A 24878-nucleotide genomic window follows, 5' to 3' on the forward strand; every position below is an offset into this window, starting at 1 on the left:
AACGAAGAACTCAAATTGACTCAAACATAAATGAACAAAATATAGCGGGAAAAGAGTCCTATGACCTCTGGTAAGCCTTAGGATTCTCAAATAGTCTCAAAAGTTCTTAAATATCCTACAAAAATGTACAATACATAATATTTAAGCTTAAGATTTCTTTAATAAAATAAAAACGAGTCATGATTTCATTCAGTTGAAACCTGCTTGTTGTGTTGTAGGCATGAGTTCTGAAGTTAGCATGCTAACCAGCTAGCATGTCCAGTCTTATAAATCCAGTATTTAGTTTGGCAGACTGAAGAGTGAAAACTATGGATGAAGCTCTCTTAGTTACAACAAATACCAAATAAGCTAAAATGACTCCTTACTGCCAACCAATGCACAAAACTGACCTGACTTTGATTTGACCAGTGGCGGCCGTGCATTTCACACCCAGGCCTTCACTAGTGCTGGTCTGACTCAATCCAACCCTCAATAACTTTTTATGGCGACAGAAACCATGTTACCATGCAGAAATATAGTAGATAAAGCCTTTGCATTACAGATAGATACTTGTGTAGCCAGAATAAATACCTTTCACGAGTTCACGTCTCCCCTTCTGCTGCAGCTGCATAAAAAAGCGGCTGCTTTTCCCAAAACTTCTGGGAGTCAAGGAGGGAGACAAACGTCAGCTTTTCGTGGTCTTGGAAATAATATAATGGCAAATAAAATAATCCTATATCCTGCCATGGAAGTTGTGGTGAACACAGATAAATTGAACCGGAGCTCCATGCTGGAGTGCTGTGGTGCGTTCAAAGACCTCCTGGAAAAGTCTGTCTTGAAAATGGTTTTCACAATAAATCTGCAACCAAATCTCTTTATCTTCTCTGTCAGCCATTGTAGGTTGGCAAAACCGCTATTAAATCAACACAACTGTATTTTTGTTCATGCAGCTGCTGCAGTTTGTCTTTACGGACTTGACAACCGAGCCAAGATGGCCGCCATATTTCCTGCTCCGCGGCGGCATATGTGGAGTTTACTCTTTATTGTGTCTATGTGCTCGAAGGTCCTGAGTCGCCAATATCAAAATCTGATTGGTTGAAGCAGCAGCGTCACCAACACTTACTTTACACCGCAGACGCCTGCAGAATTTAAATCTGAAGGCCTCAGGCAGATTTTTTTACCCGGCAACAGATGATGGCTGGACTGTGATTGGTTAAAGGCTTTAATATGGTAGTTCAGTCTGGAAGCAGCAGTCAGGGGAGAAACTATGAGAGGAAGCAGACAGACAATTTGGAATTATTTAAGCAGTATTCATAGACAAAATATAATCAACATCCATCTGTGATTCAGATCTTTTTCTTCGGCCTTCAGAGAAGCCTCGCAGACCCTGACAACCGCCACTGGATTTGATATATTGCACTTTAAAGGAAAAAATCTTTTTTTTGCATAAGTTCACATCTTGGAGAGAATCTTTGAAAATGCCAATAAGTTGGGCATTAAAACAAACCGAGGACGGCCTCACTGTATTTCTCTTTCTTCTGTGGCTGAGCAGTAAATTGTCAGCAGCTCGGTCATGATTCATTAGAACACAGTTATTCCTCTATCAAGCTCCCGGAGCCACAGCGCCCCAGTGCATGATGGGAGGAATAGACCAGACACCAGTGAGCAGGAGGAAACGTGTCCTTCATTAAGAAGCAGATGCAGACGAGTCCGAATGGTTCCTCAGAGCTTTCATCTACACTAACGTACCACTCAAAGATAATGATGAGACCCTGAGGGAAACTGTTGAAAGCCAAACTGGTACACCGTCTATTACTGGTCCTGCTACGTCAGCACTTTACAGAAAGACTCAAAAACCGTGAGAATACAGAACGTTATCAGCTTTATTATTTTTTTATTTAAATGTAGTTTTAGACAGTGTGCAAACTTTCAGGGGGCTCACCTTGGGGTGTGTGTGTGTGTGTGTGTGTGTGTGTGTGTGTGTGTGTGTGTGTGTGTGTGTGTGTGTTGATTGATGAGGGTGAATGGGGCAGACGTTGGCGGGTCAGTGTGGTGACCGTGACGACCACTAGGGGCGTGCGCAGAGGGAGAGCGCAGTGACTTGATGCGTCCACCAGGTGGACGTCAAGAGGGATTGCGATGCCCCAAGTGACCACTAGAGGCGTTTGACTCGTTTGACTCGCTCTTTCTGGGGACGCGGTGGTTGCTTAGCGGCCAGATAAACAAGACGTCTGTCGCGCGTGCATGCACATGCAAAGGGGTGGGGGGGGTTTGGGGGGGAATATACATTATGCATTCATTATACAACCCTCTTCTTCCCACTGAGCCGATCTGTCTGTCTGTCTATCTATCTATCTACCTATCTATCTATCTATCTATCTATCTATCTATCTATCTATCTATCTATCTATCTATCTATCTATCTATCTATCTATCTATCTATCTATCTATCTATCTATCTATCTATCTATCTATCTATCTATCTATCTATCTATCTATCTATCTATCTATCTATCTATCTATCTGTCTATTGACATAAAATTTTTACATTTATTGTTCTCATGTTGACAAAAGTGCGTCTGACACACTTGGTGTTTGGTGACGGTCCGTGTTCCTTCTGGCCTTTCGATTTTCATTTGTATTTTGGAGAACGAAAATCCATCCGATTTCTATTTTTCCATTTTCAATTTTCAATTGAATATTAAATTGAAAAATGTGAATTGGATGTCTGGAAGGTACACGGCCCGGTGACCCCCTGCTGGGTGACGATCACTGAGCGTCTATCTGACATGAAGACGATGAAGGAAAAACCCAAAGCACCCCCACTGACACAACAGAAAGCCACTGACCAGAAATGAAGCTTCTATAAAAGATCCCTCTCGGTGCTGTATTTGTTGGTGAAGACGTGCAGCTGCTGACTGACACCTGAGTAGTGATCAGGCTTTATTTATGGCAGCAGGATGTGTGTCAGCTCCACTGACTCATCGTCACACCACCACATCCCTTTTAATAGCCTCAGTATGACTGTAGAGTCCAGAAGAAAACCGTCCATCAAACCCTGAAATCAAACCACTTGGACCCTCCAGCTGGATGTCCACGTGTTGTGAGAAGGAGACGGTGAATCTACAATCAGAATGTGTGGAAAAGACGTGCCTGTGTTACATTCGTCACCCCGGGAAGTCCAACAATAATCCCATGACACGGATGACGGTTTCAGCCGTGCAGCTCGGACACGTTTCCTCTGCTGCACTCAGATAATCTCAGTGTCGGGTCTCACACCGGTTTGATTCTCCAGACACTTTCAGATCAAAACGTTTATTTGGAAATAAGCCGGCAGAAACATTTCATCCAACATGCTGGAATCAGAAGGGGAATCTTTTATTCTCATTGCTGCTTGAGGGTTTGTGACGTGTTGCAGGATCAGTTTGGTGAATTCTCAGTTCATTGTTCTGTTCTCGTTTAGAACTCATGAGCTCCGTCAGACACTCGCAGTAACATCCATCATCCATCATCCATCATCCATCCATCATCCATCCATCATCCATCATCCATCATCCATCATCCATCATCCATCATCCATCATCCATCCATCATCCATCATCCATCATCCATCATCCATCATCCATCATCCATCATCCATCCATCATCCATCATCCATCATCCATCATCCATCATCCATCCATCATCCATCATCCATCATCCATCATCCATCATCCATCATCCATCATCCATCAATCATCCATCATCTATCCATCATCCATCATCCATACATCATCCATCATCCATACATCATCCATCCAGCCATACATCCATCCATCATACATCCATCATCCATCCATCCATCATCCATCATCCATCATCCATCATCCATCATCCATCATCCATCATCCATCATACATCATACATCATACATCCATCATCCATCCATCCATCCATCCATCCATCCATCCATCCATCTACCATCCATCCACCATCCATCATCCATCTATTATCCATCATCCATCTATCATCCATCATCCATCATCCATCATCCATCATCCATCATCCATCATCCATCATCCATCATCCATCCATCATCCATCATCCATCATCCATCTATTATCCATCTATCATCCATCCATCATCCATCATCCATCATCCATCATCCATCCATCCATCCATCATCCATCCATCATCCATCCAATCGATTCTTCCATTTATCCTTTCAAGTCATCCTTCCATCACTTCCATTGTTCGGTCAGTCCAACCATCCATCCAATTCGTCCATCATTCATTTAGCCTTCCATCCATCTATCTGTCATCTATCCATCCATCCCTCCTTCTATTTATTTATCCATGCATCCTCAATGCTTCAATACATATTTCAGTTCCTAATATTGTTAAAAAATGAATCCGGTGAGTTGAATCTCTGCTCTGCAGGATTCAGGAAGTAAAACAAGTCTCCGTATCCTTTCCCTGTCTTCTATCCCACATCGTCGTAGTCCTCATCCTCGTTCTCCTCTCCTCCGATGTCATCGTAGTCCTCCGTAGAGTCGTATGCTGCTTCTGTCTCCACCTCTTCCTCCACCTTCACATAGTCGGGCTGATCGTCCAAGTTCTGCTGGCCGTCTGCGGTGGATTCCTCGTAGTTGTGTTCCTCCGCCAAGTTCTGCTGGCCGTCTGCGGTGGATTCCTCGTAGTTGTGTTCCTCCGCCAAGCTCTGCTGGCCGTCTGCGGTGGATTCCTCGTAGTTGTGTTCCTCCGCCAAGTTCTCATAGCTCTGGACCGCCATGACGCCGGACTTTAAACGTTGATGTGGACGTTGGTAGAGTGGAGCAGGAGGCTGGAGGTCGACTTCATCCTCCACCTTCACGTAGTCAGGCTGAAAATTGGAGCTCTGCTCATATTCGGGCACCGCGGCCAGATTCTCGTAACTCTGAGTCTCTGAAACAAGCAAATTCATTTCATTTAAGTCCAGGTTTTTAAGTATTCCAGAATTTCTGGTCTTACTTGTGAATTTGAGCACACTTCCTGTTTTCAGAAAGTAGGCCACTTCTTGGGGATGCATTGATACTACTTCCTTAAAGGATAGGTATGAGTACTAACGTTTATCTACTTGCCAAATACAGAATACTGATAATACCTAATTCATACTTCATACACAAACAATACAAACCGATACCATAGACTGTAAACAGAGCTCTGTTAATGAGTCAATCAGTGAAACTTTAATCATGTTTAACATGGAGCATCGCTGGTGTGTGAGCCTGAAACTCTTTAGCATGTAGCATGTAGCACTGGGCAGAGACACTATTGAGTGACATCACGCTAACTCTACTGGTGATGAAGTTGCCTGTGTTGTAGGAACTATCTTTCTCATCCTCTTGATATTTTGTCAAAACATAATTTACAGTCCGTCTTACTTTTGTCGTTCTCATTACTATTAAAGAATCTCCAAACTGCAGACATCGCTCGTGCTCTCTTCTACCTGCTCCTGATGGATGATGTCACGCAGTATTCACTGGGTTGTATCAGGGATCTGTAATGAGTACTCTGAGCAGTCCCAGACCCAATACCCGATACTGGTTTTGGAATTGGTATCGGTGTGTCCCTAGTACGTTTTCCTTCCTTGTGTTGTCTTCTGTTGTTCACTGTAAAACGTGTTTCTATAAAGCCACCAGAGAGAAGTTGTGGACCTCCTCTCAGATCTTTGACCAGAACTTGAGAGTGAAGCTAAACTCTGGTGGCCACACCCACTTTCACCAACACACTTTCACCATCACACGTTCACCATCACATTGAACAATCATACTTTCACCATCACACATTAACCACACGGTCACCATCACATGTTCACCATCAAATGTTCACCATCACACCTTCATTACATTGAACAATCACACGTTCACCATCACACTTTCATATCACACCTTCAACATCACATTGAACAATCACACTTTCAACACACGTTCACCATCACACGTTCAACATCACATTGAACATTACATGATCACCATCACATTGAACCATCAGGCTTTCACCATCAGATGTTCACCATCACACTTTCACCATCACATTGAACCATCACATTGAACCATCACACTTTCCCATTACACTTTTACCATTACACTGAACCATCACACTTTCACCATCACACTTTCCCATCATACTTTCACCATCACACTGAACCATCACATTGAACCATCACACTTCCTCCATCACACTTTCATCATCACACTTTCACCATCATACTTTCACCATCACATTGAACCATCACACCGGACCATCACACTGAACCATCACACCGAACCATCTCATTGAACAATCACACTGAACCATCACACTTTCACAATCACATTGACCCATCACATGTTCACCATCACACTGTGCCATCACACTTTCACCATCACCGTGAACCATCACACTGTGCCATCACACTTTCACCATCACCGTGAACCCTCGCACTGTACCATCACACTTTCACCATCACATTGAACCATCACACTTTCATCATCACACGTTCACCATCACACATTCACATCACACTAAACATCACACGTTCATCATCACATTAAACCATCACACTTTCACCATCACACTTTCACAATCACACTTTCACTATCACACTGAACCATCACATGTTCACCATCACACTTTCACCCATCATACGTTCACCATCACATTGAACCATCACACTTTCCCCCATCATAAGTTCACCATCACATTTAACTATCACACTTTCACCCATCACACATTCACCATCACACTGTACATCACACTGAACCATCACATGTTCACATGTTCACATCATCCTGAACCATCACACTGTGCCATCACACTTTCACCATCACATTGAACCATCACATTGACCCATCACACGTTCACCATCACATTGAACATTACACTGTAACACCACACGTTCACCATCAGAAGTTCACCATCACATTGAACATCACACATTCACCATCACACATTCACAATCACGTTCACCATCACGTTGAACATCACACATTCACCATCACATTGAACCATCACATTGACCCATCACACGTTCACCATCACACGTTCACCATCACATTGAACATTACACTGTAACATCACACGTTCACCATCAGAAGTTCACCATCCCATTGAACATCACACATTCACCATCACACGTTCACAATCACGTTCACCATCACGTTGAACATCACACATTCACCATCACATTGAACAATCACACTGAACCATCCCATTGAACCATCACGCTGTACCATCACACATTCACCATCACACTGTACCATCACACGTTCACCTTCACATTGAACCATCACACTATACCATCACACGTTCACCTTCACAGTGCACCATCACACTATACATCACACGTTCACCATCACATTGAATCATTACGCTTTCACTATCACATTGAACTATCACGCTTTCACCATCACGTTGAACATCACACATTCACCATCACATTGAACAATCACACTGAACCATCACATTGAACCATCACGCTGTACCATCACACATTCACCATCACACTGTACCATCACACGTTAACCCTCAAAATGAACCATCCCACTGTACCATCACACGTTCATCATCACACTGAACCATAACACTGTACCATCACACATTCACCATCACATTGAACAATCGCACTGAACCATCACTTAAACAGCAGGTTTTCCTTTAAGAAAACATTGGAGCTCATTTCTGAACCCTTCAGAGATGGATGGAATCGTACCGGCTCTGAGAAACTGTGTGCGAGGAGGAAGAGGAGGAGTGTCCAGGCTTCTCACTTGATATTTGTTACTCCTAAAAAAGCCACAAAAAGAGAAGAAACAGTCAGATTCAGTCAGAATAAACCTGTTTCGTTACATACAGGAGTGTTCATTTCTCCATCACACAACCCAAATCATCCATTAATGGTTAGTTATGATAACTATTCAGTTTGTGTGGATGTTTTACTTGACTTTGAAGTCCGGTCTCTTCTTCAGTTGTGTAATTTTCCGTTTGCCTGTGGAATCAAACAAACAAGCATAAACCATTAAGCGTTTAATTCACTGTGAAGATGAAAATATATGAAATTCGAGACCAACTCAGACCCTTGAATTCTATGTACACTGAACAAAAATATAAACGCAACACTTTTGTTTTTGCTCTCATTTTTCATGAGCTGAACTCAGTGATCGAAAACATTTTCTATGAATACAAAATACATATTTTTCTCAAAAATTGTTCACAAATCTGTCTAAATCTGTGTCAGTGAGCACTTCTCCTTCCTCCGTGTGGCTGAGCAAGATGCTGATTAGACAGCATGAATATTACACAACTGTGTCTTTGGGTGGCCACAATAAAAGTCTCTACAAAAAGAGTTTTTTGCAGAGACGTGATATTAAAGTTGAAATTCTGCAAAAGATCAAAGTTAGCAATTGAGGCGTCATTTGCGGGACAACGTTTCAAGTGAAAACAGATATTTTCAGAAAAGTTTCATGTTCTGAAAACGATGTCTGTTTCCATGGAAACGGCAGAAGCACTTAATCACAATGTAGTTAGCAAGTTGCGCTTTCCCTCGTCTCCATTAGGATGAAATGTTTCACCTTGGGAGTGGAAAGGTGCACTTTCAGTGGTGTCGAGCTGCATTGTTGTGTAAATGGACCCCCAAAACACTATGGAGGTTTTGTGTTTTCACTTGAAATCGTTAGTGTGGAAAAAGGCCCGTCAGTAAATTCTGTGTCAGACACATTTTTTTCCCCGAGTCGCTCTGAGTTTCTAAATCTATCATTTCTCATCATTCATAGCTTACTGATGGTCAACATATCTATAAATAGAGAGTTCAAGCTGTCATTCTGTCCCACTGTAAACAATCTAAATGTGACGTGTAAGCTTTTTTTTGCGTGCAGATAAATGTCAGCATGTGTCATTTTTCAGGTGAAACCATCGGTCAGGTACGACGTCCAGGAGGAAGAGATTCTTCCACAGAGTCAGAAACAGGAAGAAACGAACGACTGTGGTCACTTTCCCAAGAAAAGCTTCTGAAATGGTTAAAAACTGTCTGACATGAACACAAAGAATGATGAAACAGCAGGACCCTCAGGATTCATGCAACCAAATGCAGATAGAGCCTCAGTGGTAACTGCTCACAGTGACAAAGGTATTTTTCCTTGTACTCTGATACAAACCTCCGCTGAGGATAATGTCACAGTCATCGTGTTACCGCTCAGTTTTTGTTCCTGTTGTCTCCTAATTTGTGGTAAATGTGTTATCGGTTATCCAGTGAAGTGAAATTAAAAAAGAGGTAGTTGTCCAGAACCCCGGCTTGAAAATGAAACAAGAGCAAAGTTGATCCTGATTTCCATGTGAATAATTCAGATCATGTTACTGTTGATTTGTGCTGCTGCTGCAATAACTTACATCGATGTTTCATTTCAAATGTTTGATTGAGTTTTTAAAACTCATTTGTACCGGCCCCCGGCCAGCTCAGTTTGTAGAGCATGAGACTCTCAAGGTAGGTCTTTATTTATTTATTTATTTATTTATTTATTTATCATTTCCTGTGGAATTTAACTAAATAACTGACTGACTGACTGACTGACTAACTAACTAACTAACTAATTAAATTTAACTGAAGTTAGATACATTTTTAACATTGTTTTGAGATCTTTCTGTTCAGACCGCCACCCCACCCCCCCTCAGAGTCCAGGTCCTACCTGCCCTGGAGAGGCACCTGTTGATGAGGAGGAAGATGAAGCTGATGAGCAGGGACATCAGCACCATGCCAACCACCACCCAGAGCCACAGGTAAGTGCGCAGGACGTCCATGAGAAGAGGCTTCACAACGACAATAGAAACATCTGCTCTTCAGCACGGCCGTCTCGGAAACAAAAACATTTCCACTTCCTCTTCTCTCTGAGACTTCAAGTTATTTTTATTTCAGTCTTGAGGTGAACAAATTGTGAATCTCTCTCCTTCTGAGGATGTCTGACTACACGAGGAGCTTTCTGCACAGAATTCAAATATCTGAGGAGTCTGGGATTACAGTACATGTTTACTAGTAGCACATCACGTATTCCTGTTTCTTTATCGCCACAAGCAGAGTCACACAAATGCTCTTTTACCGGTTTATCTTCACGACCAACATCCTCTTCTTTTAAGAGCTTCCTTTATCAAATACTGCTGATTCACAATTAGACAATTATTCTTCTAACTTGGAGAAATCCCAGAATAAACTTCTATTCACCATTATTCACTTTTCTTAAAAAAATAAAAAATCCAACACAGCCATATCTATTAATTTCACAGCAGAGTCACTCCTCGATAGTATTAATGTGTCTTACCTCTGAGAAAGCAGCTCTTCTAAGTGAAATTTTGCGGTGGATGAAGGACAGGACTCATTGTGTGCTGTCCTCTGGTTTTACGAGTTAAAGAAGGAAAGTCTGAGCCTGCCCACGCTTGGCCACGCTCTGCCACACTTCAGCTGGTTCCCGTCAGATTAAGATTTACACCTGCTGGAGGCTGCAGAGAATGATGTCTATCACTGATATCCGAACTCCAGGGTCAGGAAATGACCCCATCTCTGACAGCTTCACCCTTTTTTCCCCACAAGAGTTGTTTTTTTACACTTTCAAACAAACATTATTCATCTTGAGCTGTAAAGCACGTTTAACCAACTATAGCAGAGTTGTTCTATATTTATCCAAACTGTAGATGAAATATTTTAAAATTAAAAGCTGTAATCAAAAACTGTGGATTTTTCATGACATTATTGTTGATGAATTGTTTGAATTTTTACTTAATTCAGTTGTTGTCATTTTAGCACATTTGAATATTTTTGCTGTTTTAAAGAATTTGACCATTTTTAACTATTTTTACTGATTTTAGCCCCTCTGAGCACACTACGGGGAGATTTGAACTCTGTCGAATGTTTTAATCATTTTACCCACTTTTTATTATGAGTACTTTTAGCTATATTAGTTGTTTTTCCCACATTTAATCACTTTTCGACATTATATTTCACAAGTTTCAATTATTTTAGCAGTTTATGATGTTTAAGCCATTTCTTTAAATAACTTTACCTATTTTAGCCATTCTTGCATTTTATTCTTTTCCCCCCATCTTTTTTAAAACCATATTAGCAGTTCGATCTTTATTTATTCAGGGTGTCCTTTCTAGGAGGTTTATTTTGAGACTCAAATACAAATGCGGAGATGACTCAGGGGCTCAGGGGACGAATTCAGAAGAAATGTGGATAAAAAGTAAATACATGTAATATAAAACGAGACATTATTCCATTAATACACATGTAATAATAACAATGTAGTTCAAAGTGCCCAACAATTCAAAAAGGAGACAAATTAATTAAAATGTAAATCAATCCTAAAAAGGTGGAAGAATCGGATAACAGCATAACATTATGAAGCAGACAATAATAACATTTTGAAATACATCACAAGTAATCGAGTTAAATAAGAAATGAAAATAAGTTTCATGTGCATACTTCATCAGAACGGAAAAGAAACTTCCTGTTTCCTTCATCTCAGAACTTCCCCTGGTACTCAAGTAAAAACAGTTTTATTTTGTAAGAAAAATCCCCAAAATAGACAAGGTAGCAAAATGTAATAACTATCATACAGGAAGTTAAAATGTTGATATCAGAATAATAGTATGATCTATGGAAATTGCTGGATTTTGTTATATATATTAACCGTGAATTCGTAACTAAATATAAATGTTACACGTTACAAGTCGAGCCAGTCGACAGGAGTGAGGTTCACTTTATTGTGAAGCTCCGTTCCGGAAGTTGCCCCTCAGGTTGTGATGGCCTGTGTTCTGGGTCGCTCCTAGCTCCGACTCTCCGTCCCGCTACCCGCCTGCAGCCCCGCTCAGGACGCCATGGCCGAGGAGGCTGGGGGACCCCCTCTGTCGGACCAACATGACGGTAAATGCGTCTCGTTTCGCGGTGTCCTGCGGCGGGGCGAGCGGGGCGGTGAGCGGTGCGCTCCGCGGCCTCCGCATTCTCCATTAGCCGGTTAGCATCCCCGGGGCGACGTGTCACCTGCGGCCGCGGAGGCGCGTCTCCTCCCGGGCAGGCGGCTCCGGCTCCGCCACGCAGCCCCCGGAGCTCCGGTCCAGGGGCTGCCTGGCGGAGCCGGAGCCGCCTGCCCGGCTAACGCTGCTCCTCCACAGCTGGTTAGCTCGGACTAATGTGACCCAAACATCGGCCTATGGTTCCCGACCCGGCCCGGTTCTGTCAGCCTCTTAAACGGATCACACGGCCTCATCAGGCCGCTGGGATGGAGCACCGGCCACGGCTCCCAAACACCGGTCCGAGGACCTTTTCACTGTCCCACTGTCAGTATAAACTGCTTGGATGAATTCTAAATGAATAGCCCCACCAAAGTGGTCGTATTAAGAACAAATACATCCAGAAAGTGATGCAAACAACCTGGACCATGCATATGTTTGCAGATATTCGGCATCAAACGTCATTTTATGATGAAATATTGTCCTGTGTGTACATGACACTGACTGGGTTAAGGTCCTTTTTGCTCACTTTCATCATTGAGTGGCCATTTAGGCCCAATTTACACAACAACATTTTGAAAATGAAGTCTGTTTTGGCAGAAACGCAGACAACGATGCAGTTTGCCTGTTGGGCCTCTAGTGGGGGCTGTTGTTTGTTTATATAACGAAACCACACACACATGCAGTAACATTGTCTAAAATTTGCGCATGTCCCGTTTACATGGAGACAGTTGTGTCAAAAGTTGTGTATTCCCCCATTTCTATGGAGACGGAATCGGAACGTTGTCAAAAGTTGCATTTTCCCCGTTACCATGGAGATGGAGTCAGAACACTGTCAAAAAGTTGCATTTTCCCCGTTACCATAGAGATGGAGTCAGAACACTGTCAAAAAGTTTCATTTTCCCCGTTACCATGGAGATGGAGTCAGAACACTGTTAAAAAGTTTCATTTTCCACGTTACCATGGAGATGGAGTCAGAACGCTGTCAGAGTTGTGTTTCCCCACTCTCCATGTTGACAGAGTTGCAGCGTTGTCAATAAGTTCCGCTTTGGGAGCCAATTTTTAAAAGTTTTGCTTGACGGGCTCCAAACTCCAGTGTCGTGTGAACAGGCCAAAACACAACAAAAGTTTTGCGGTTTCACTTGAAAATGCTGCCTCGTAAACAGGGCCTTAAAATTTGCAGTATTGCACTTCCGATTTGATAACTTCTTTCTCACTTTCATCAATTTGCGTTACTTTGTGGTAATATAGTGCGACAAAGACACAAAAACAACTAAAACTGGGCAATTCTTAATGAAGTCTGACCCCCAAAGTGACTTCATGCACACTCCATCGTTAGAAGATATAAAACAAGCAAATTAAACACATTAACAATGTAATGATGAATTAGTAGAGTGAAGAACCACACAGCTGGACCATTAAACGACCCTGAAGAGATCCTAAGCAGCCCTGATCGTGTAATATCAGCTGCAGCCCGGCTGTAAAATCAAGCTGTCTGATAAAAGGCTGCGATAATCCTCCACTGTTTATATTGCTCACCTTGATGGTTGCGAAAACTGCTCCTGCCTGAGGAATGATCACTAATTTGTATGTGAAAGGTGTGACTGATTTACTTACCGCCAGCGATAGATAACAGGAGGAGCCGCAGAGCAGGAGCCACACTCCGGATGGAGCATCATCATCATCATCATCATCATCAGGTCATTTATATGTATACAGGCATGAAACAACCACAATGTGGGTACAGAGAGAGTCGAAACAAGGTTTGATCCTCAGGGAATCACAAAATGATTAAAAAATGGAGTGAGAGGCAAAACCCCCCTAGAAACAACACATAACGTGCCTAAAACTGACACAAACAACTCAAACTGATAGAAATCCTCAAGCGAAATGATCCAAGACTGAACCAACACGACCAGAAATGCACATAAAATGTGCAAAATCACTAAAAGATGTCAAACAAGTCAAGAAGGAACAAACAAACATGTTGAGAATCAGGCGACGTGACGGATGAACAGGTGAACTAAACATTTTTCTGTCACATGACTACAAACCGAAAAAAACAACCCAATTCAGACAAACAATAAAACACAGAAATGAGTAAAACATCCTGAAAAAGACACAAAATAATTAAGATATGAGCCTTAATGAATAAAATGGAAAAGCCTGGAGTCGGTGAGATGTGAACAATGAGCAAGATGAGACACAAAAACCCAGAAATCTGGAATCTGTGACACTGCTGCAGTATGAAAGGACGAGGAGGTCAGCAGACCGAGGAAAGATGGAGAAGGTCTGTGCCAGGAAACATAGTAGAAATAAAAACACAGCAACACGAGATCCAAAATGACAAAAACATTCAAAACAACCTAAATTAGACACAGAGGTAACCTAAAGTCAGATTAAAATTGAACTGGATTGGACTGAACGGATTAACATTCGACATGAAATCAAACTGAGAGAAAACACGAGATGAAAAAGTGACACTTTGCGATTCGAAATCAAAATAAAGCGACTCGGAGAACAAATAGACCAATAGACCATAGAGGGGGGGTTTGGGCCTTGGTGTTCTGCTGATGGGTTTCTACATTGTCTGATCTTCAGTTGATTGATCCTCAGTTGATTGATCTTCAGTTGATTGATCCTCAGTTGATTGATCTTCAGTTGATTGATCCTCAGTTGATTGAGCCTCAGTTGATTGATCCCGCCTCTGTCTTGTGTTCTGTGATTCCTCCGTCTTCCAGAGGTGCTCCAGCAGCGAGTGGCGGCTCTGGAGCAGGAGAGGGCCGAGTTCATCAAACTCAAGCAGCAGCTGGAGGCCGAGTTCAACCACAAACGAGCCAAATTCAAGGAGCTCTACCTGTCCAAGGAAGGTACGGACTTCACTATCCACACTACAGGGCGCACGACGTCCGACTCAAAGTCAATGTGAGCTTTATTGGCAGTTCAGCTCTACATCCAACGTTCACACCGCAGGTCTTGATGCTCAATTCAGATTTTTTGCTGGGGTCCGACCTGCGGTGTGAACGTGATCGGACCGGATGTTTTCGGGCCCCAGAGCGCAGAAGATGACATGAAGTCACGCTAAGCACGCTATTTCCGCATGGCATACCGGTCAGCACCTGGGTTGCCAGATGTGACCGACTGTTTCCAGCCCAAACAAGGTAAAACTTACACACGGTAACGGACAGGTTACCGCGGCCTCACGACACCCCCACAGCACCAAACGCTGCTGATCACCGAGCCCAACCACGTAAGAGGCCTCGCGTCGCGGCAGTGCAGTTAAGTTAGCCTAATATGCGATGTCTTTTACTGTGTCATGATGAGGCTGCAACGAAGTTGCCGCCTGCCTGTGTACGCACTTGATCGCAACGCTCCAGCACACAGTAGGGTTGTTCGGTATACCGGTACTGTATTGGTATCGCGGTACTGACGCCATTAAAACAATACTATACTGGACCCTTTTGCCGTGGAACGTCACTGTGTTGTGATTTGCACCGAGGAGAGTTGTCAGTCTCTCTGTGGGGGAAGCGTCGGCGCGCTGCTCTGCTTTCTGACTTGTGTTGGATGTTCTGGACAATCGAAAGTGCGGAAAACAGCGCTCTGGTTTCTTTTGTTATTTTTTTTTTTGCACTCTGGTTTCTTCCAGACGGGGTGTGCGAACCGCAACTGAATAAGCGCTTCATACTCAGAGAGAGAGAGAGAGAGAGAGAGAGAGAGAGAGAGAGAATATATGAAGAACTTTGGCTTCCTACTTTTTTATTTGGAAAAGTATCGAACTACATGATGGTATGTGTATCGATACCAAAATGTTGGTATCGTGACAACACTAGTGCACTGTCGTGAGCAGGATTCTCCGCGCCTTCAGGCACCCGGGAGCCAGTGTGCTTCGAAAGCCACTCCGATCTCTGTGTGAAGGAATGCACATCTTTCTCGTCAGAACTCTTCTTTCTTTCATCTCTCTTCTTTCTTTCATCTCTCTTTCATTAATGCCAACTTCGGGCACGCGTCCCGGCCGCGTCCGTCACCGCTCGGTAATCGAGATAAGATAAAAACGCACAGTCGCATGTAGCAACCAAACTGCTACAGTTTTGTCGTCGGACACCTCTGTACGGTCAACAGAGTTTTAACTGCATGTTAAGTCATCGAGTTAAACTTGTGCGTCGTCTTTCCGTCGTCACGGCAACAAGCCGCTGCGAGAGGCCCAGTGAGTCACGCTATCCTAGAAAGAGCGCGCCAAACGCCTCTAGTGGCCACGTGAGTCATTGGTTTCTCCCTCTGTGCGCTGCTGCACACCCAGTGCAGTCTCTGTGTACCACCACCCGGTGGTAACACCGAGTCACTACATCGCCCGGCGCCCTCTGGCGGCCGTCACGGTCATTACACTGACCCTTCAACGTCTGCCTCCCCCTGGTGGACGTTAAAGGTCATTACACACACACACACACACACACTGTACATAGAGTTGCTGTTTAGTAGATTAGAGCTCCGTGTTAGATAATGTTTACGATGACGATACATAGATGTGTTGATTTATGAGATGATTTCAGAATTATTTGTGAATTATTACACTTGTATAATAAACGGCTGTTAGCTGAATTGAACGATTGTTGGTGATTATTGTGTATTTACTGTTTACTGGTTTGTAACAGTCAGTGCTCGGATCTCACACCTTCCCTTTTATTTGAGATTGTTATATTTTTACACAGAAATATTAACTGATATATATAATCTTTTTCCAAACAAGACTGATAATTTGGTAATTAGCTATTTCCAGATTCTCTGGTGGTGCCCCCCTTTTTATTATTTATGAATAAATAACCAATTTATTGAATTTAATCATTTTTCATTAATAAATAATCTTTAATAATTTATTAACTAAGTAATTAATCAATTATTTTATGAGTTGTTAATGAGTAAATGACAGTTTACTTCCATTAATAATAATTTTCCATAGAATTACTTCCTGTAATGTATTACTTTCAGTAATCTATTACTTGCAGTAATTTAATGCTAATAACAAACCATAAATCCCAACAAGCTCATGTCAGGTTACTTCTTTTAGTTTGTTAATGATAGACCATGTTAGCAGGTTATTGAATGTGGATGTACTCATGATGTTTTGTTTACCAGGAGATGTTTGTTTGTTGGTTCACAAGATCATTTAAAATTGCTTTTGATAAGAAACCGGCAGATAACGTGAAATCTGAGCTGAGTGTGGTCGTCTTGTTCTGCTGAGTTTTTATTTAAGCCTCTCAGTTGTTATTTAAGCTTTGGAGCTTTTATTTCCTGGTGTGCTCAGTTCGAATCAAGTTAAACTGTGTGTGCCCCTGAATTAAAATGACTTTGACGCTCCTGATCTTCCGCAGTTTATCATAAAGTTTTGTAAAGATATGTGAATAAATTGTCAATATTTATGTAAAAGATAAGTTTGGTAAAGTTACCGAGTTGAAAAAGACTTGGCTGCAAACTGTTGTTCAGATTTGTTTTCTTGTTTTGTTTCTCTTCTTCCTCTTCCTCCTCCTCCTCCTCCTCCTCATCCAGAGGAGTTGAAGAGACAGACCTCGGCTCTGGAAGGAGCTCAGTCTGACCTGAGCTCGGTCCAGAACCAACTGACTCAGGCCCAGTCCGAGATCGAGACCATCAAAGCGGTGGCCACGGTGTCGGAGAACACCAAGCAGGAGGCCATCGACCAGGTCCGCAGCCAGTGGCAGGAGGAGGTGGCGTCGCTGCAGGCCATCATGAAAGGTCAGAACCCACGCTCTTCTTCCACTTTCCTGCAACGTGCAGAACGATGAGCGTTTTCAGACACGTAAACACAGAAATGATTCTGTTTCAAGTCGATAGTCGTGTAAACGACATGGCAACGGCTCCAACAGGAGGTTCAATCACTGCTCTGCTGCCACTTTCAAATCTCAGACTAAACTCCAAGTTTAAGTACACACCTTCAAGAATTCGGACTGAAATAATGACAGAGATGCAGCGCGGAGCAGTCTCCGGGATGAAACGTCTTCGTCACACAAGAAAAAAGGACAAATAAACCATTAAAGAACAGAAGTGCTTACGTAGCGTTGCTCCACACAGACTAGAAATTTAAAGTGACAATTACCTGAGGCTCTGTTTACACGACGACAACTTAAAGTCAAAACTCCACATTTTTGTAGCGTGTTGGTGTTGGTTAACACAACAATGGTGCTCGGAGTCACTGAAAACACAACTTCTTGAAAACAGGACTTTTTGTCGGTCGTTATTCCCAACGTTTGACTGAACGCCTCCTTCTCCTTCCCGTGGCCCCGGCAGACACTGTGTGTGAGTACGAGGTCCAGTTCCACCAGCGCCTGGAGCAGGAGCGAGCCCAGTGGAACCAGTACCGCGAGGCGGTGGAGCGGGAGATGGCCGAGCTGAGGAGGAGGCTCACCGAGGGCCAGGAGGAGGAGAACCTGGAGGACGAGATGAAGAAGGTACGCTTTCATCGCAACAGGAAATTAATTTCTGGACTGTTTCACTGTGTCACAACTTTTAAAGTTTGAAGCTGCTGAAGGACCGTTTAATGAGACAGGGACAAGTTGAAGGGAAGGATTCACTGGTTGAACACAGCTTCTGATCCCATCACAGCTTTTTAACTCACTCTTATTGATGCTTTAATGAAGCTTTAATATTTCCCACAAAAATAACTTTGAATGAAAAATGTTGCCTCTTATGTTAAATTAGATGTAACTAGATTGTGATGAGTAATAAAGCCCTGAATGATTTAGATAAATTAATTGAGTTTCAACTCTTCTTCAAATGCGCTCATATTATGTTTATTAAGATTTTCTTCCAGATCTGCTTCATTTTCTTCTAATAAAAATGTTATCAGTTTCTGTTTCTGTGGCTGTAAGTGTCGGCAGTGCACATGTGTGTGTTTGCATATTTAATGAGAGTCTGTTTCAAACCCTCTGAAGGCCCAGGAGGATGCTGAGAAGCTGCGCTCGGTGGTGATGCCCATGGAGCAGGAGATCACGGCCCTGAAGGCCAAACTCACCACAGCCGAGGAGCGGGTGAAGGAGCTGGAGGCCTCCAAGGTCAGTGTGGGGAGGGGGGGGGGGGGGGGCATTACCACTGATAGAGCACCCTCCATGACAGGTGAAAGAAACGGGCTGGTTGCGCTGGTGCAGAGAAAGTTGGAGGAGGAAAAGACGGATCTGTTCTGCACTGCATCATTCACCAACAAACACTGTGCAGCAAATGCCTCAAATATGAACATGTGATGTCCGTTGTCCTGAAATGTATAAATGATATCGGGCCCAGGACTTTACAGCACCACCAGGTTCTGACTTTTTAAGAGGGAATTAAATCAGCATATGGTGATGTGCTGTATTTTACAGAGGTGCGCTGGCTGAGCAGAGGAAATGTCCTCAAGAGATTTCTTTGAGTTAAGATCTGAGGTGAAGAGATTCATGGAGGATGGCAGGATGGTTGGAGCTGATTGACTTACAGCGCAACAGTGAACCTAAAAGTAGATTCAGAGATGCACATGAAAAAGCAGCAAGACTGAAGAATTTCTTAGAGAATTAGCTCCATCCTTCCCGGAGCTGTCCAGAGTTTTCAGTCGGGTCGTCTGTCTTTTTGGGAGCACATATCTTCTCTACTATGAACTTTAGTGCAAGTACAGGTCCAGGCTTAGTGATGCTCATCCTGAAGCTGTGCTCAGGGTTTCGACTGTGACCTCCATCAGGCCAAACATAGCTCATCTGTGTGAGCAGAAGCGCGCCATAGTGTCTGGCAAGAAATAAAACAGAGGTACAAATGTGACGAGGACAAAGATCGCATTACTTGGATTGTTGATTGCGAGGTTACAGTATGCAAGATAATTCAAAGTAACTGAAAATCATTGTTGCTGTGTTACAAAAAACAGTTAAAACTGTCAAAAGTTAGATGGTTGTATTTTGCAGTTCAGTGTGTTCTGTTATATGTGCTCCATCTGTGTCTGGCAAGAAACTGAACGTACTAATGTGTTCAAAAGTTGCATTTCTGGGTTGATCGCAAGGTTTCAGTAAGGTATGCAAGATATTAATTCAAAGTCGGGGAAAGTCATTTCGTTTTGTTCAAGTTTTTTTTTTTAACTGCTAAAAAGTGACATCATTGTATTTTTTAGTTCAGCATTGTTTTGGATTGGAAAAAAGGTAAAATTCCTGATATGTTGCACTTTCTTGTCATATTTGAAAGTTGAAGTGGAGTGGCCCTCTCGTCACATGACAATACCTGCAGTGGCCCCAAGGCAGTTTGAGTTTGAGACCCCTCTAGTGGAAGAAACTCTTAGCACCCCTTGTGGCAAAATGTGGTATTACAAGCCAGAACAGAAGAAAATGTTGTGAAAGTCGTTGAGCTTAGGCGAAGAACGTGTATCATGGCAGAGGAGAAACTTCCCATGATTCCCCAGCGGATCGCCTCAAACTTTGCTGCTTTGTCTTTCCTCCGACAGGTGAAGGAGCTGAATCACGTCCTGGAGGCGGAGAAGTCGTGCCGCACCGACCTGGAGATGTACGTGGCCGTGTTGAACACCCAGAAGTCTGTGCTGCAGGAAGACGCAGAGAAGCTAAGAAAAGAGCTTCACGATGGTACTTTCTTCAAACTCCACGTTCAAATCCAATGCTGGCTTCATAACAAGGGGCCTTTCACCTTAGGATAGTCCGGGACTCGGTTCACTTGGTAGGAAGAGGAACCGAGAACTTTCACACATTCATTTGGCTCAGGAGGCGTTCACGTTCTCTTTTGAGACTGAACCGCCTGGAAAATGTCACGCAATTACAACAGCTGCTGGTTTGAGGACGCTGTTGCCTGAAGCGAGTACTGACTAGAGAGGAAGTAAAGAAGAAACATGGCATCTAAAATTATTTATGTCGTTTTGCTAAAGTATAGTCATGCCTACTATTTTGCTATTTCTATTTTTTTATTTAACCAAAAAAAGTCTTGTTGAGAATAAAAATCTCTTTTTCAGAGTGTTCCTGTCCAAGACAGGCAGCAGTACATTAAAAAGGTTTCAGGCAAAACAGCCACAGGAAACCTTTAAGAAAATGTCAATAAATTAAACAACACAGAACCAAGGAAAGACATTTTTAGACATACAAATGTGCTAGAAGAATTGCCCATGAATTAACTTTTGTTGCTATTTTTAGCAGTTTTAACCATGTTTAGCCTATTTTAATGATTCCGTTAGTTTGGTTGTTTTAGCCATTTTAACGTTTGACCAGTTTTTGCTCCATTCTTTAGAGTTTCAAACATTTTGGCGAGCCAGGAGGGTCTTTTTGAAAATGACACCGGTATGCAAATAAAAAAAAGAAGAGATAATATAGGATGAAAATTGTTCTCCATACAATCTTCAGAAAGCTTCAGAGAGGCAATACAAAGGAACTAAAGAGCCACCGGTTGCAGGCCTGAATTACGCGGCTCCTGATTCCATCTTTAGAATCAGCTGTGTTGTCCTCTTCTCTGCCTCGCAGTTTGTCACAAGCTGGAGTTGGAGCGGCAGCAGCACAACCAGCTGAAGCACACGTGGCAGCGAGCCAATGACCAGTTCCTGGAGTCGCAGCGCCTCCTCATGAGGGACATGCAGAGGATCGAGAGCGTCCTGTCGTCGGAGCAGCTCCGCCAGGTGGAGGAGATGAAGAAGAAGGACCAGGTGCTGCAGGGTTCAGATGGTTCACTTCACGGTGTGAAGACTTTGTTTGAGTGTGTGGAGGCAATAGGAGGATCAGGTGAAAGGTCATGTGCCTCATGTGACTCAATAAAGCTGTAGAGTATGACTTCAGTCCTCTGGTGGGAACAACAACCCACTATTTGTGGCTCCATGTCGGACAGTGGGGGACAGACCGTCCTCGCTGAGGACAGAAGAGTCTCCTTCCTTCCTTCCTTCCTTCCTTCCTTCCTTCCTTCCTTCCTTCCTTCCTTCCTTCCTTCCTTCCTTCCTTCCTTCCTTCCTTCCTTCCTTCCTTCCATCCTTCAATGCTTCCTTCTTTCTTTCTTTCTTTTTAATCCACCCATCTCCCTCCTTCATATTTCCAAACTCCTCCTCCTCCTCCTCCTCAATCTCCAGTCTGTTTTAAGCTTCTTTGTTTACATGGTGAAGACTTTCCTCCTAAATGAAACACAAACCATTTTATTTACCTTGAACACTCGTCAACCCTATCTGAGTCCATTATTACTATTATTATTGTTATTATTCTTATTACTGTTATTATTATTGTTGTTATGATTATTACTGTTATTATTATTGTTATGATTATTACTGTTATTAGTATTATTATTGTTATGGTTATTATTATTAATGTTATGATTATTACGATTATTATTGTTGTTGTTATGATTATTACTGTTATTATTATTATTGAACTACTACTATTCTGTGGTTCTATGAGAAACATTTTAACTGCTAAACTGTATTTTGATGTGAAAATCAGACGATTTTTCAGTTTCTGACTCCACTGAGTGTCAATCTGAGTGTTAAATGGAGGAAACAACATTCTTTATTTTCCACTGCAGGAGGAGGACGAGAAGGAGCGGCTGAGTCAAGTGAAGGACCTGCAGGAGGAGGACGGAGGAGACAACACGGAGCCTCTGGAGGATTTATTCCTCGGCCTTAGCGTGGAGGAGGTAAGAGAGCTCCTGTAACGTGATCCGCCCCCCTGAGTGCATTACGTCAGATTATATCCCGCTGGAGAAAGAAGCGCTTCACCTTCACTTTTGTCCTGGTCTGTTGTCTTCCAGCAGCCAGAGACGTTTAAAGAAACATGTTTTCTACCTGATCTGATGAACTGGGAGGGTTTTATCTTAAAATAAATATTTTGATGGTGCTATTAAAGTATAAACTGTGAAGTTACTGAGCTCAACGTGCAGGATTCATCCCTCCATCCTCCCTCTCTGTCCTCCTTTCATCATTTCTGAACTTATTCTGTCCATTCTTTCCCTCCTTAGTTCCTTTTTTTGCTAGTCTCCATTCTTTCTTTCTTTCTTTCTTTCTTTCTTTCTTTCTTTCTTTCTTTCTTTCTTTCTTTCTTCCTTCACAATACCTGATACCTCCCCCCTCCACTGACAGTTCCTCCCCCCTCTATGTTTCAGCCTCACACCAACCACAGTGTTCACGCTTCGCTGCAGTCTTTGGACACTGACGTGGCGGCCAGCGGTCCGGCGGACCCGTACAAGGACAACCTGCGGCGAGTCCAGTCCACGGACAGCCTTGGCTCCTCGCTGTCCCTCCAGCAGGGGTTGGGGGGACACAACCACAAGGCCAAGTCGGCCAGCCACCTGGAGGAGTCGGACTTTGGGCCCCTGGTGGGGGCCGACTGCACCGCGGGGGACGGCAGCTTCGGAGAAACCTCGTCCATCAGCTCCATCAAGCTGACGGCGAGCCACTTCCTGCTGACCAAGGACCAGGAGAAGGCCATCAAGGCCATGACGCCCGAGCAGGAGGAGACGGCGTCGCTGCTGTCCAGCATCTCGCACGCCCCCGACACGGCGTACCTGCCGCCTGCCGGCTACCGGCTGGTCAGCGACAGCGAGTGGAACCTGCTGCAGCAAGAGGTGCGTCACACCGGAGCCACGCCTCTGCAGAGGGGCCGTTTACCACTTCACCAGGAGTAAATAATGTCCCCATGTCAATATTGTCACAGCTTCAAATGAAAATCAATAATCAAACGCATCGTTTCCTGGATTGTAACAGAATCCAAACAGAAAGATTCAACAGACGAACCGTACAGCTGCACAAAGTTGTTAACATGCGATGTATGATAATGTTGAGTGTTGGGATCATGATAACTAAACACTCATGTATATGGATTTGTTATCTTTGGGATTTGTACTTCCAAATAAGCTCATTTTAACCAGAGGGCTCTGCACAGCATTTTCCTTTGGACCACATTTGCGTCTGCAGTTCTCACCAGCAATGTTTCAGAAGTGCAGCAGTTTGTCTTCTATGTTGTGGCCAGCAGATACAAAGTGATCAGAGCTGTCAATAGTTAGTTATTTGTCCAGTTTTTGTGAAGTGATCATGCTCAATCACACGAGCATGTATCCCTAGTGCACAGGAAACATTCTGCAGCCCTTCTTCAACCTACCCCAACTTGTCTGAAAAAAACACTCGACTATTTCAGATCGGCCGAGAGGTTTTATTTGAAGCGACACGGTGAGAAATACAACTGCTGCACACCTCACTTCAACCTCCACAAGACCTGAGCCACGGTTCTTCTCACTCCAGTGATCTCTAACTCACTCTAGCTATCAAGGCTCGCTATCAATATTGTCCTAGAGTGGTTACCTGTATGAGCAGATTACTCGGACTGTCCAGAAGACTGAAGAGAATTCCTTTAATTTTAAAGACACAATGAAGCCCCACTTTCCCACTCAGGTGAGTTTCCTCGTTCAGGGACAAAGAGCCCGGCGATCACCGTCATCCACCACATATCGATCACATTCATGAAGCAGAAAAACAAAAGAAGCTAACAGCATTAGCACGCTAGCAGGCGTGGTGGTGGTGGTGGTGGTGGTGATGATGATGATGATGATGATGATGAGACGATGTTGCTTGGCTCGGTGGATTGGAAGTTTAAGTTAAACATCGATGGGATGGATAATGGATTCCAGATTTATTTTAAATGGGCTTCCACCACTCAGATGAGCGTAGAAACTCCTCCGGGGATTTTGTTTGCTGTGAAACGGACCTGATCTACAAACTGACCAGACATGGACTTTTATTTGATGCCTCCTGTCGGAGGAACGGCTTCCACATGCGTTTCAAACCTCTATCAGGCCTGTTGTGTTAAAGTGTCAATGGATCATTTACACACTGTTTTATTTTTAACACAGTGTCTAAATATCGTCCTCTAACACCACTGTTGTCTTCAGTATCATGACGGCAGTAGTTCTGAAAGGTCGTT

The 24878-nt window shown here is 43.3% G+C and overlaps 2 protein-coding genes across 4 annotated transcripts in view; one reads left to right on the forward strand and one right to left on the reverse strand.

Moving 5' to 3' along the window:
* Positions 1–3282: 3282 nt before the first annotated feature.
* scimp (SLP adaptor and CSK interacting membrane protein) lies at positions 3283–10505 on the reverse strand. The gene is made up of 5 exons (XM_080483115.1): positions 10284–10505; positions 9657–9777; positions 7915–7963; positions 7691–7761; positions 3283–4902 (listed from the first exon to the last, which is right to left on the reverse strand). Exons 2-5 carry the CDS (start codon positions 9766–9768, stop codon positions 4442–4444), a joined length of 693 nt encoding a protein of 230 aa, XP_080339241.1. The 5' UTR covers positions 9769–9777; positions 10284–10505; the 3' UTR covers positions 3283–4441.
* A 1231-nt stretch (positions 10506–11736) lies between these two features.
* Positions 11737–24878, forward strand: part of rabep1 (rabaptin, RAB GTPase binding effector protein 1) — a 29162-nt gene continuing 16020 nt past the window's right edge. For 2 of the 3 annotated variants that reach the window (XM_080483728.1, XM_080483726.1), the window contains exons 1-9: positions 11737–11884; positions 14712–14840; positions 17512–17715; positions 18268–18428; positions 18912–19031; positions 20432–20567; positions 21450–21628; positions 22489–22599; positions 23065–23526. In XM_080483728.1, coding sequence (XP_080339854.1) covers positions 11839–11884; positions 14712–14840; positions 17512–17715; positions 18268–18428; positions 18912–19031; positions 20432–20567; positions 21450–21628; positions 22489–22599; positions 23065–23526 — 1548 coding nt within the window. In that variant the 5' untranslated portion in view covers positions 11737–11838. The remainder of the gene's footprint in view (positions 11885–14711; positions 14841–17511; positions 17716–18267; positions 18429–18911; positions 19032–20431; positions 20568–21449; positions 21629–22488; positions 22600–23064; positions 23527–24878) is intronic. The other variant, XM_080483727.1, reaches the window with a different exon arrangement.

Source organism: Lipophrys pholis (assembly GCF_963383615.2).
Source record: "Lipophrys pholis genome assembly, chromosome: 16".
In the NCBI taxonomy this organism is placed as follows: Eukaryota; Metazoa; Chordata; class Actinopteri; order Blenniiformes; family Blenniidae; genus Lipophrys; species Lipophrys pholis.